Source organism: Sardina pilchardus, chromosome 8, assembly GCF_963854185.1.
Source record: "Sardina pilchardus chromosome 8, fSarPil1.1, whole genome shotgun sequence".
NCBI lineage: Eukaryota > Metazoa > Chordata > Actinopteri > Clupeiformes > Clupeidae > Sardina > Sardina pilchardus.
The window spans coordinates 31,672,621-31,685,120 of record NC_085001.1 but is presented as its reverse complement, the minus strand read 5'-3'; the positions used below and the strand labels follow the sequence as shown (position 1 = coordinate 31,685,120).

The 12,500-nt window shown below is 43.8% G+C and overlaps 1 protein-coding gene across 1 annotated transcript in view; it reads left to right on the top strand.

Annotated features, from left to right (window-relative positions):
* The window catches only part of frmd3 (FERM domain containing 3), a 35,611-nt gene that overhangs the window by 15,799 nt on the left and 7,312 nt on the right, over window positions 1–12,500 (top strand). The window contains exons 5-12 of the mRNA XM_062544193.1: window positions 2,431–2,528; window positions 3,839–3,962; window positions 4,857–4,944; window positions 6,729–6,817; window positions 6,952–7,015; window positions 10,830–10,918; window positions 11,314–11,388; window positions 12,327–12,395. Coding sequence (XP_062400177.1) covers window positions 2,431–2,528; window positions 3,839–3,962; window positions 4,857–4,944; window positions 6,729–6,817; window positions 6,952–7,015; window positions 10,830–10,918; window positions 11,314–11,388; window positions 12,327–12,395 — 696 coding nt within the window. The remainder of the gene's footprint in view (window positions 1–2,430; window positions 2,529–3,838; window positions 3,963–4,856; window positions 4,945–6,728; window positions 6,818–6,951; window positions 7,016–10,829; window positions 10,919–11,313; window positions 11,389–12,326; window positions 12,396–12,500) is intronic.

Sequence of the window (12,500 nt, the reverse complement as noted above, 5' to 3'; positions counted from 1 at the left end):
TCTGTTGGTTGGATCATCCCTTCTTCTGACTCAAGGCAGCCTCTTTCATCTTGCTGTAATTGGAATTTTGATATGCACTTTTGAAAGCTTCTGCTGAAGTGCATTAAACTATTTTTACAGTTTTGTGTCATAGATACTGTGCTGTTTGGGTTCATATTTTTCTATTGACTTTGTGGCTTTGAAAATTGATGGAAAGTACTGTCACTAAAGGCCTGCGACTTATAGCGCTACGTTTCTCATTAAACCTCGTTGAGGTTATTGATTTTGGGTGAAAGGAAATGTGAAATTGCCTAGATATTGTGCATATTTTGAAGCGCAAAGGGCTCTGCTATGACTAGAGAATAACTCTTCAAAAACTCTTGAAGAGTTAGAGTCCGTTTCAGGGAGGAGGTTAGGACATGTGTATGGTATGGGTAGGTTAGCACACATGGCAGTATCAGAGACAAACACCCGATACAGTATGTATGGCCTCTGAAGGTATACCTTTCTCCCGTTGATGCAGACTGTACATATTGTATACCATCTTTAGTGCTGACTCCTCTGGACTGACTAATAGAGACAGGGTGGTGGACTCTCCCACTTTTTAAGATGAAAGAAACTCAGAGAAGTTCCATTTTTATGTAGTTTGCAATTTAGCATTGTAGCAATCTGGACATCACCTGATACAGATTATGTTTTTAAACAAAGGCCTCCGATTTATTGTCATCATCTTCTTCTACTCTACTTCTTTAACTCTACTCTACTATCACTTCTTTAACATCAACATCATCATCTTCATCTTCCTCCTCCGCCTCATTCAGTTCTGCATTTGCATGGCTGTGAATTCATACATTGAAGTGGAAAGCATGTGTTCACAGGCCAGCTTTCTTTCTCTCCCTCAGTGCTGAAGTATCATTTGGTCATTTTCAGTTGTTTCCTTGGTGACCAAGGCAGAGGAGTGGCATTGCAGTATATCAACCCAATGAAGAATCATTCTCTCATGGGTAGAATATGGGGATACAGGATTATGGGCTGCATCCTCAAGCCACCATTGTACACTTAAGTGCTGATGCCTGATCTCCTTGTGTGCCTATGCCCCCAGTGTCATGTGTCTATGTGCCCCCCTCTATTTCCGCCCCTATTCCAAATGCCAGGACACGGTGTGACTAAGTCATCCAGCCCACTCTCCCAGCGGGAGATGTGTTTGCCAGCAAAACTGAGAACGCTTACATTCCTTTTCCCATCTCAGCTTCACCCTGTTCTTGTTCATCCATACATCCATACACCCATAAATCAATCAGTCTATCTATCTATCTATCTATCTATCCTGTAAAGAGAGGGGTAAACTGGATGAAATTTTCAGTGGATGCATTTTAAGTGCTAACATCCTGTAAGGCAGGTGAAAGCAAGGCAAGAGCGAGAACGTCATCATGTAGCTGAGCAGCAGAAAGAGGAGAGAGCTTCTCCTGTAAAAGCCGACCGGCAATGATGTGGGAGAACAAGGGAAGCAGGGCAACTCTCTCCCTCTATAATTTATGCCCAGAATAGCGAAAACAGGAGGCTGCACTGAGAGAAGCAGGGATCATTCTCCATTTAAGCGCACAGCATTAGCAGACATTTGTAGAATTTTTTTGGATGGAACGGCTATTATTTCTTAAACTATTCTCATATAACAAACTATCTAATCATCAAAACATCATTTGCATAGACATTGTTTTTTTTAAGGTTTTTTTTTAGCATTAGACCAAATAAATAATAGATAATAGAATATAGACAGATATCCTCTTTGAGTATATATTGAGTAAATTATCTTTTCATATGTTTTACGATGTCTTGTCACCGTTGTGGATACAGTCTCCACATTTCCCCTTGATCCAGCTTCTAATTTTACTGGGGCTTTTAACAATTTACTTATCAGCATTATGTAACAGATATGTTAAAAAACACTAGCTCATCACTGGTCTTCTAAGTGTAGTCTGCAGCTGAGGGAGCAAATTACAGTATTATCTCTGTCAACGTAACTCTGTAAGACCATCACCATAGTAACAGATCTTTGTGGTAACTGTCACCACGGTAACAGTTCTCTCTGTGGTTGAAGTCATCGCTATGGTAACCTCCTGAGTAGACTCAAAGACTCTTATTTGCTGATGGATGAAAACATGTTTTATATTTTTTGGGAAGATGTTGATGATGGTCACACTTACAAGTTTTTTTCCAAATAAGATGAAACTGTTTTTTGAAAAAGCCTTTTATCTTAATGTATCTTGTCAGCATGTTGGTGCCATCTGTCTAGTTCAGAAGGCAAGAAGGTATCTTGACAATAGTAATTGAGAATTAATTAAACATGAGAACATTGTGAGATGTATTCATGCTCAGATCCTGTTTTGTGTAGTTACAAACTACAGTGTGTGTGTGTGTGTGTGTGTTGTAACCTCAACTGTGTATGTCTAGGTACCTCCTGTACCTGCAGACCAAGAGGGATATTTACCATGGCCGTTTGCTGTGTCCGTTTGCTGATGCAGCATACCTTGGAGCATGTATTGTGCAGGGTGAGTATGTGTTTGTGTTTCTGTGAATGTGTGTGTGTGTGTTTTTGTATGTCCACATTGATGTACATGAATGTGGGGTCTAATCTGCATATTTGGAAATAAGAGCTACAGATTCCTCTAGATGTATAGAAAAACGTAAATTCACACAGATTTCCCACACGCAGTTTGTCTGTATGGGAAGGTGTGGTTCTATGCACAAGGTCAAATAACGTCAGTTTAGATAACAGTTGGTAAAGTGGAGAGTTATACAACAGCTTGCTTAATTTCTAATGTAATATTGATAGCGTAACTCCAGGCACAGAACATGTGCTTTAAGCCCTGTCGTAACCTAACCTACAGTGTGTGTGGTACCAACTGACTATAGGTATTTCCTTAGTGTCTGTGGTAGCCTATGTTATTTCACGCCATGTTTCAGTCATTTACTCTACATACTTGGAACTGTTAGATATATGTTGGATATGAAAAGCATTTCTAAAAATATTTTTTATTAACTAGTAGTCCTATGATACAGGGGAGAAACTTATTCATAAATTCGGTCTAAATTGATCCTATAAGGGGTCTGGGGGTTACTATGTGGACAGGCCTATGGACTTTTGAAAGAAAGGTTAATCGGAATGATAAATACCGTTATTAACCGGTTATTTCAAATTGAAAATAACGTTTTCACTCTGGAACATGTCAAATTGTTTTTGTTCCTGTTTTCGGTTATTGTGTTAGTTTCCAGTTTTCATTCTTTGAACTGTTTCCATGTCTAAAGTCTACATTAATATTAGTCAGAGGACTAAGCATTTAATACTATTATTATTTGGAGTCATCTGCCATTTTTACTGCCCTGCATTTAAAATGGTATTGGATAACTTGTATTCCTTTAATTGGAAGTTTGTAGGTTTGCTGGCACTAGATCTCAGAATGTCAAACCATTGAAAAGTCACTGAGATCAGAGGAGTTATGAGGTGAAGTGTATTGGTTTCCCAGAGACAGGATATAGATAGGGAGGGGCTGTCATTCGCTCTGTGACTCATCACTGCTGTCCACCCATGGCTAGAAGTCTAATCCATAATCAGTTTGACCACTCAGATGAGCATGATGGGACACATTTCCCTTGTTAGCTTGCTAATTAAGTGAGCATTTGGAGTGGCTCATTACTGAGCGGTAACAAGGCTAATTATGAAGCGCTAGCAAGGGGCACACCTCTCTCTAATCTCTCTCTCTCTCTAATAATCTCTCTCCCTCTCTCTTTCTAACATCTCTCTCTTTCTCTCTCCTTTCCTACCGCTCTTTTCCTCCCTCCTTCTCTGCTCTCCACACAGCTGAGTTGGGTGACCATGACGCAGATGAGCACCCTGAGGACTACATCAGTGACTTCAAGCTCTTCCCCAAACAGACCCTGAAGCTGGAGAGGAAGATCATGGAGCTCCACAGAAATGAGTTGAGGTGAGGGAACCAAGCAGGTAGAGCCACGCCCAACCAGACACTAAACAACAAAGTAGTTCCTGCCTAACTGTAAGGGTGAGACACAGCCATCCTCATGGGCCTAACTCCTGACCAAAGGTAACTTGTAAGTGCAATAAAGGATCTGTTTCCTTCTACAAACGTTAACCATAGCTTCAACTGAGACCACATTTTGAGACTGATTTTGTAAGTTGGCTCATTCTGAATACTGCCATCCTGACAGCCCATGCATCTAAAGCTTGATAGCTGGCAGGTATGTGTAGATTAAAGACTAATACTAGCTTGTTTTGTTTGTGTGCGTGTGTGTGTGTGCGTGTGCGTGTGCGTGTGTGTGTGTGTGTGTGTGTGTGTGTGTGTGTGTGTGTGTGTGTGTGTGTGTTTGTGTGTGTGTGTGTGTGAGTGTGTGAGTGTGTGTGTGTGTGTGTGTGTCTGTGTGTGTGAGAGAGTGAGAGAAAGATCGAGATCATTATGATATTGGGTTTCAGAGCCGGTTTACGTCACCATGGCTTATCCAGTATCACTTTGGGAGTGTGCTTGACAGCTCTTTAAATAACATCAGTAAATACTGTGAGAACAGGAGAGCAGAGCAGCCTGACACTCCAGAGTAGTCACTATCAGTTTCATCTTCTGTGATTCTCTAGGTTGCACCAAAAGGAAATATTGCTGACTTAAAGACGCCCTCGAGATACTTAGTCAGTTCTTTGTTCGATTTTGGTTTGTTAAAGAAATGTATTTCCAGTTAGCTCACCGTGCATATTTATGTCAACTTAGTGAGCCTAAGAGTTGTTCTGGTCCTCTTGAGTGTGTTCTTAAGACGCTGTCTTTGTCGTGTGTGTGTGTGTGTGTGTGTGTGTGTATGTGTGTGTGTGTAAGCAGAGGACTTAGTGCTGCCATGGCTGAACTCAACCTCCTCCAGAGGGCACACGCACTTGACACATATGGAGTGGACCCACACCCCTGCAAGGTACGCCACACCTGCTCCAACGTGAGCTACCTGAAGGTGTAAATTGTGACCTTCAATGGAACTCTCCTTTGAAAAGACCCTTTAGTTTGGCACTAGGCTCAATCCATGTACAGTAATCTCCTGTGTATTAGCTGTATTGTGTAGAAACCGGAGGACAGTGTTTTATGTAAGTTAAAAACAATGAAACCATATGAATACCATATTTACTGCCTTAGTGTATTAACCTCATAGCTGAAGGAATTCTGCAAAATCGGTGTATAAACATCGCTTAATAGTTTTACGCTACATGAAACGCTGTTTAAGCATAGTGGTAGAATACTGTAATGCTGACTGCCATGACTGCACCAGCCCAAAGATATCTTTTCCTCAAGGGAACCCACAACACCAAACACCAGTGCACAATGCACTAATGGCTGAACATACCACAAACTGTTGAACTACATCATCAGCATGAGCGTGAACCATTTTAAAGCTCCTCATCCAGTAGCTGCTGTTAATCCAAACTGCTGGTGAGATGAGATGGGCCTGAATACACAGAGCACGTTTCCCTCTCTCTCGGACTGCATGACCACATAAAGCCGAGAGAGAGAAGCAGATCGCTTTGGAGTGTTAACATACTTGGCCAATAAACTGCCATTCGGATTCTGATTAAGATGATCCGAGCGAAGCCTTCATCTGGTGTGTCAGCACACGGCCATGTCTGTGCCTCAAAGGCCTGTCCTCATTTGAGAGACTCATTAGGAATGTGATCCCCGTGGCTTGGCAGAGACGGCCTGGCCCTGCCGTCTCACCCCCAACTCTCAGGCATATTTAAGAGGAGGGTGAAAAGCGAGCTCTTGCGGGAGTTTGATAGACTGCGCTCTACTTTTTGGCCCAGCGTACGCAGCGATGCTTAGTGCCCTTGCACCTGCCAAGTATCCAACACTTAGTGTGATTGTGTTCGGCCTCCTCCTTTATCTGAAGTGTGTAAACATCACAGGTATTGTAATGAGTTTGCTCGTTAGGGACCGTTTCGATCTGTTCCTAGAGGGTTTCCATTGGAAACGTTCAGAACCAACGCAGATACTTTGAAATGAAAATTAATCAGATTTTTGCGCAATGACCTACAAAATGTTGACTCTGAAACTTGTTTTTTCGTTTTTGTTTGTCCCCAAGTTACCTTTAGCTCGATGTTGTTTTCTGTCCCACCGAAAAAGCCTTAGGAACGCACCTGTTTAGGAGTTGAAAGGGTCTATAGATGTCTTTGCATTTCTGACATGTGTGCATGTGTACACACACACACACACACACACACACTATTCTTTGCTGCCTGTCCTCTCCTTCCCCACCTTTCTCAAGGAGACCGTTTAGTCCTCACTTGGGTCCTGTCTCTCGCAGCTACATCTCACTTAGTCTCCCAGAGGCCCTCAGATGCACATGCAGTGCTGTATGCCCATTTATACTCCCCCTTTGGGCTCCTTCTTGCCTCCAACACCCATGCTGCACACCTCTGTGTTCCCCTTTTGTGGTCTCTTTTGCGCTCCACCTCTCCTCCTTTTTCTCTCTCACCATCTCTCTCTCCATCCACATCTCTCTCTCTCTCTCACACTCTCTCACAGACACACACACACACACATACACACACACACAACTATTTTATTCAGGCTTTTGACTTGTGAAACAAAGTCCCAAACTTCAGTAATCCCTCCATTCTCTCCTGTCTTCACAAATGCCCGTGAGCTAAAGGTTGTGTTTGTGCTCCCACATCTGGCCCCCGCCACACCATGCCTGTGTTTGTGCTGCAGGACTTCACCGGAGCCACTGCCTTCCTTGGATTCACTGCCCGAGGCTTTGTGGTGTTTCAGGGGAACAAGCGCATTCACCTGCTCAAATGGTAACCTCCTAACTCACAACTTTGAAGGCTTCGCCAAGAATACTTAAAGAGCTTTGTGTGTGTGTGTGTGTGTGTGTATGCGTATGTGTGGCAGAGCACAATACATTTCTTTGTGTGTGTGCGGTATGTTTCAGGGCCGATGTCAACAAACTCAAGTTTGAGGGGAAGACGTTTTATGTGATTGGTCTCCAGAAAGAGGTAGGCTGCATACCGAGTCTCATGCACAGTAACTGAGAATGTTTGCGTTCTCCAACCAAGCTGTAAGAACAAAGCAATGATTGCTTATGTTCTGAGGAATATTGTAGCTTTTCAGCGTAGCTGTACTTTGTGGTTTTATCTATCAGCATGTGTTTTTAAATGTGCATCCATATTTGTGTGTGCTTGTGTTCTTTGATAGCCTCCTGATTATAAACAATTATACACTGTGTGTGTGTGTGTGTGTGTGTGTGTGTGTGTGTGTGTGTGTGTGTGTGTGTGTGTGTGTGTGTGTGTGTGTGTGTGTGTGTGTGTGTGTGTGTGTGTGTGTGTGTGTGTGTGTGTGAGTGAGTGAGTGAGTGTGTGAATAAGTGAGTGAGTGTGATGAGTGTGATTTTAAATGGAGCTGTCCTCAGTCTTGTGTGCGTATGTGGGTGTGTGAGGAAAGGCACAGATGTCTCTCCATGGTAACTGTGCTTATAACTGTTGAATGGCTTGGATTGCGTCAGTATGCATGCACATGCCGTGCACACACACACACACACACACACACACACACACACACACACACACACACACACACACACACACACACACACACACACTGGCCTTCAGAGATCCACTGGCATCAGTGCTCATTAGACAAATAACTGTTTTACAGCAAAAAGCTTTCTTATGTTCGACGGATGCCAACCAACAGCACAATGCTAAGGAGTCAGGGCGTTAGCTGTGTGTCCCTGGTGTGAGACGCCCACACAGAGGTCTCTCCAGGAGTTAATGTTCCATGTTCTAGTCTGACCTGTGTGTATTCGCTTCCGTCGTGTTCTGCACCATCTCTTCTCTCATTGTCATTGTGGCTGATGGGCGTCAGTGTGCTTCTTACTCAATGTCACATCTGCTTCTGTCTGCTCTCTTTCTCTCTCTCCCTCCCTTTATTTCTGTTCATCCTTTGTTTACTCTTTCCGTCTGTACATCTCTCGTCTCTGGTGAGTAAATGCATATCCTCTCCATTTTGCACACATGCTCTTTTTCTTTCTGTTTTTCTCTTTCTGTCAGAAATGCTCACATTCAGTCAGTCACACACATACATGTACCTACTCAAACTCTCACTCACACACACACACACAAACACACAAACACTGACATACACTGACACACAAACACACACACATACACCTTCTATTTGTTGCAATTCTTCACACACACACACACACACACACACACACACACACACACGCTCACACACACACACACACACACACACACACCTTCTATTTGTTACAATTCTTCTCACACACACACACACACACACACACACACACCTTCTATATGTTACAATTCTTCACCCCTCTCCTTTCCTCACATGCTGTTCCCACTGTGTTCACTTTGTGTCTGTGTTGTGGCCCCTGCATCTGATTGGTCTATTTCTACACTGTGAATCATGTGTAAACTATGTGAGTGTTACTCTAACATAATACTGTAAGAGCTACGTAGGACTCCAAGCATGAGCGCCCCACAAACCCACAGAGGCCTCACGATGCCTCAGTCATGAAGCCGCCATAAGAGTGCCGAGACCTCACATTGGCCTCCTATAGTCAACAGCAGCAACATGTTATGCCACCATCACATGGTGTCAGAGTGGCCTCAGGTCTAACATGTAAAATGTGCTCATGGAAACCCTAATGCGGGGAATCTTACAGGGTTTCAGAGCTTTTGGACTTGTCTAATCTGTGACCAAGCCGTAAAAACAAAAGGTAAACAATCTATTCTTGTTGGATATACAGTATAGAGATATTCAGTGATCTACAGCTAATGAGCTGTGCCAGGTTCAACACATGAACACTAACAACACTGGAAAGTTCCAGTGTATCTGAAATGATGCGATGTGAATGACGGCATTAACATGTGCTTGTGCAGTGTGTAACATTGTGCTGTGTGACAGTTATGAAGCTCTCATGGGTTCATCTTCTCTCTCGCAGTATTGTGAATTTCTCTGAGCTCTCTCTGTGTGTGTGTGTGTGTGTGTATGTGTGTGTGTGTGTGTGTGTGTGTGTGTGTGCGCGGCTGTGTGTGTGTGTGTGCACGCATGTGTGTGCATGTTTGTGTGTGGGTGTGTGGGGGTGTGTGTGTGTGTGAGTGTGAGAGAGAGAGGGAGCGAGAGAGTGATTTCTCATTGAGTTTTTAATCTGTTACTGATTAAAAGGATTTCAACCATCTGTTGAGTAGATACAGCAACCGTCTTGGTGTTCGAGGGAGAGCACATGTTGACTGTGTGTCAGTAGTTGAGAGAGAGCGAGAGAGAGTTTGGTCTTCATTAGAGAGTAAACTTTTATCATCTCAGGTCTCTGCATGATAACAATTTTGTCTTTCAAAACACACTGTAGTTTTGTTGTCTTTCTCTCTCTTTTTCACACACACACACACACACACACACACACACACACACACACACACACACACACACACACACACACACACACACACACACACACACACACAATATATATACAGTATTTGTATCTCCCATGTGTCTGTGGTGGAAGTGTTGTGAATGAGTGTTAACACTTCACTGAATCTGACCAGACCATCCTGCAGAAAAGATTTCTCCTCCTCTGCTTCCTCCCATCCCTCTCTCCTCCTCTCCTCCTCTCTTCCTCTCCCTCTATCTCTTGACATTTGCTCACTTCTGTTAGCCCCACCATCCCCACCCCTCTCCTATCTCCGGGCTTCTCTGAACCTTGTTAGGCTGCTCTTGTCTCTGTTGTGCTGTAATGCTTTCATGGACGCGCCCCTCATCTTGCCTCTGGTTCCCAGCTCTGTAATGACATTATGATATCCTGTTGCACTGACCTCAGACCAGTGCCGGGAGGCAGCTGGAAGTAGTGCTGCCCTCTGCAGGTCAGACAGAGCACTGCATGTCTGTCGGCGCGGTATCGATCCCGCCTTGCGCTACATGATCTGGGTGGTGAGCGGTAAATGGAACAGAGCTCGGCTCAAGTTTCAGCTCTGGGTAGATTTCAATGGTTGCACACTATTTACCTAGCAGTGACAGAACAGTAGCAGGTGTTCTGTGTGGATTTAGAACATGTACGAGTTTATCTGTAGTTACAGTATGTGTTTGTCTACATCTGTCAGTACAATATAAGTGAACATCAAAGCGATAGCTGGTCTGAGTGTTGTACTGTACAAATTCACATTTTACACTCTCTTACAAATCCACATTTTATACTGCCTTACAAATCCACATCTTACACTGCCTTACAAATCCACATCTTACGCAGCCTTACAAATCCCAATAGCTTAAATTCTATGGATTCACAGAATAATATTAGAAGCAACAAAGCCCATTGCGGGCGTGTGCCTTGCCTTGTGCAGGCCAAAGAGTGAGAGCTGCTGTTCTTCTCTCATCGATCTCCTCTCTCCTTCCCCATCCGTCTCCCATAAATGGCTGGATATCCTCTTGCTCTCCTCTCGTCCCTGGAGACCCATCTCTCCATCTCTGCCTCCATATCTCCCCCTGCTCACTATTGCCTGTCTCTCTCCATCCTTCTCCATCTGAAACTCATCCATCCATCCTGCTCTCCTCCTCCTTTCTCCCTCCCTTCTTTGTGTCTTTGTATATGTGATGGGAAAGGTGTCAGATCAGCGTTTTCTTCCCACCCTCACACCATTTTACTGTTCCTGCTCCACTGTGTGATTCATGGTCAGCACTGTCCATCTCTGTCAGCCCGTTACTGCTCTCTAGTTCTTGGTTGTGCCTTCTGGCCCGATGTGGAATTAATCTCACCCCACCCTCTCTCTCTCTCCCTCCCTGCAGAAGAAACTGGTGTTGACCTTCCACACCTCCACACCAGCAGCCTGCAAACATTTGTGGAAGTGTGGAGTTGAAAATCAGGCATTTTACAAGTGAGTCTCTTCATATGTGCCCCCCACTGCCCCCCCCCCCCCCCCCCCCACAGCCCAGCCTTTCTTTCTTTCTGTCTTTCTTTCTTTCTTTCTTTCTTTCTTTCTTGTCCTCTTTCTCCTCTTTGTCCCTCTCCTTCCTGTCTATAACAGTTGTGTGTCTCTTGTTTCCTGGTGATGTAAGACGGAACGAGACAGTGCAGAGGAACAGAGGGGAGGATTGGGTTTCTCATAAAAAGAATGTCTCTGATTTGACCCCACTGCAACTCTCTCAAAATACAAAATGTCATATTTAGAGAATCTTAAAGGTCAAGCAGCAGCCTTAGACTCATCAGAAAATGTCTGAACATAATCTCTATGGTAACAATAATGACTGGGAAACTGCTGTTTTCCATCAGATGTGCCAAGTCGAGCCAGATCAAGACCGTCTCCAGTAGCAACATCTTCTTCAAAGGGTGCCGGTTCCGATACAGGTGAGTGTGTGCTCATCTGTCGAGCACGCAAACTCCACAGTGGTCATTACAGCTCATTGCTGCTGAGGTCAGCCAAACCACCGTCATTATCAGTATCAGTGTGTGTGTCTGAGCTGGTGATTAAAGGCCAAACCAGTTCATTGATTCTCTACACAGCTCAAGTGGTTCACCCGGCCATCTGTAATGTATTCCTATTACATGTAGTGTTTTTTTGTCCAGTACTTTCCAGGTTTCAGTCAATGCTGATACCCAGTCCAACTATGTCCTAATATGCCGTAACTCACTAACATCTTTGTTTCTTTTACTGTTTTTATGTTATTAATTAAGCAAACTATTTGCAAGCTTTAATAAGCTTGTCCTAGCTTTTCCAATCAATTCCCTCTGTAATATAAGTAATGTCATTTGTTGGTGTTTGTGTCTCCCTCATATGGGTCTGTTAAGCCACACCTCAAGAAAGTAGATTTAAGTGGCACAATAAAGCATTCATGTTGGACATTTATTTGTGTGCCAAGTGCACTAAATTGCGGCTTTGGGGTGAATGCCAGAGCTTGTAATCTTGGAATGGAAATCTGTGTCCTCACAGTCTCTGGGTGTCTCTTAGACCGTCTGACACAGTCCCAGCAGCGCCCCCCTCAGTATGTAGCTGTTAGTACATAACACCTGCGAAGAAAGTTGTGCAGCTGTGATTCCATCTGGAAATGCAGGTTATCGTATAACTGATCACTGTAGCAGCTGGCTGTACTGGTTCAGACTGGTTGATTCTTTATTGAGTGGTAGGTTTGTGAAATCTGTCCATGAAATGTTTGGTTAAAGTGAACATTTGCATGCTCTTGGAACCTTTGGAAGTTTGAGAAGCCTCATGTTCCATGGAACCACTTTGCAAATCTTCTGATATCATTGTGTGTGATTCTCTACATGTGTTCTCTCTGTGTTTGTAGTGGGCGGGTAGCTAAAGAGGTGATTGAAGCCAGCTCTAAGATCCAGAGGGAACCTCCAGAAGTTCACAGGTAACACCATACACCCACATGTGTCCAAACCAATGACTGTACTGATCCAAACCAAAATGTTCTGCATCCATTGTATTGAGTTTGTGTGTGTGTTAGTAGTGTCAG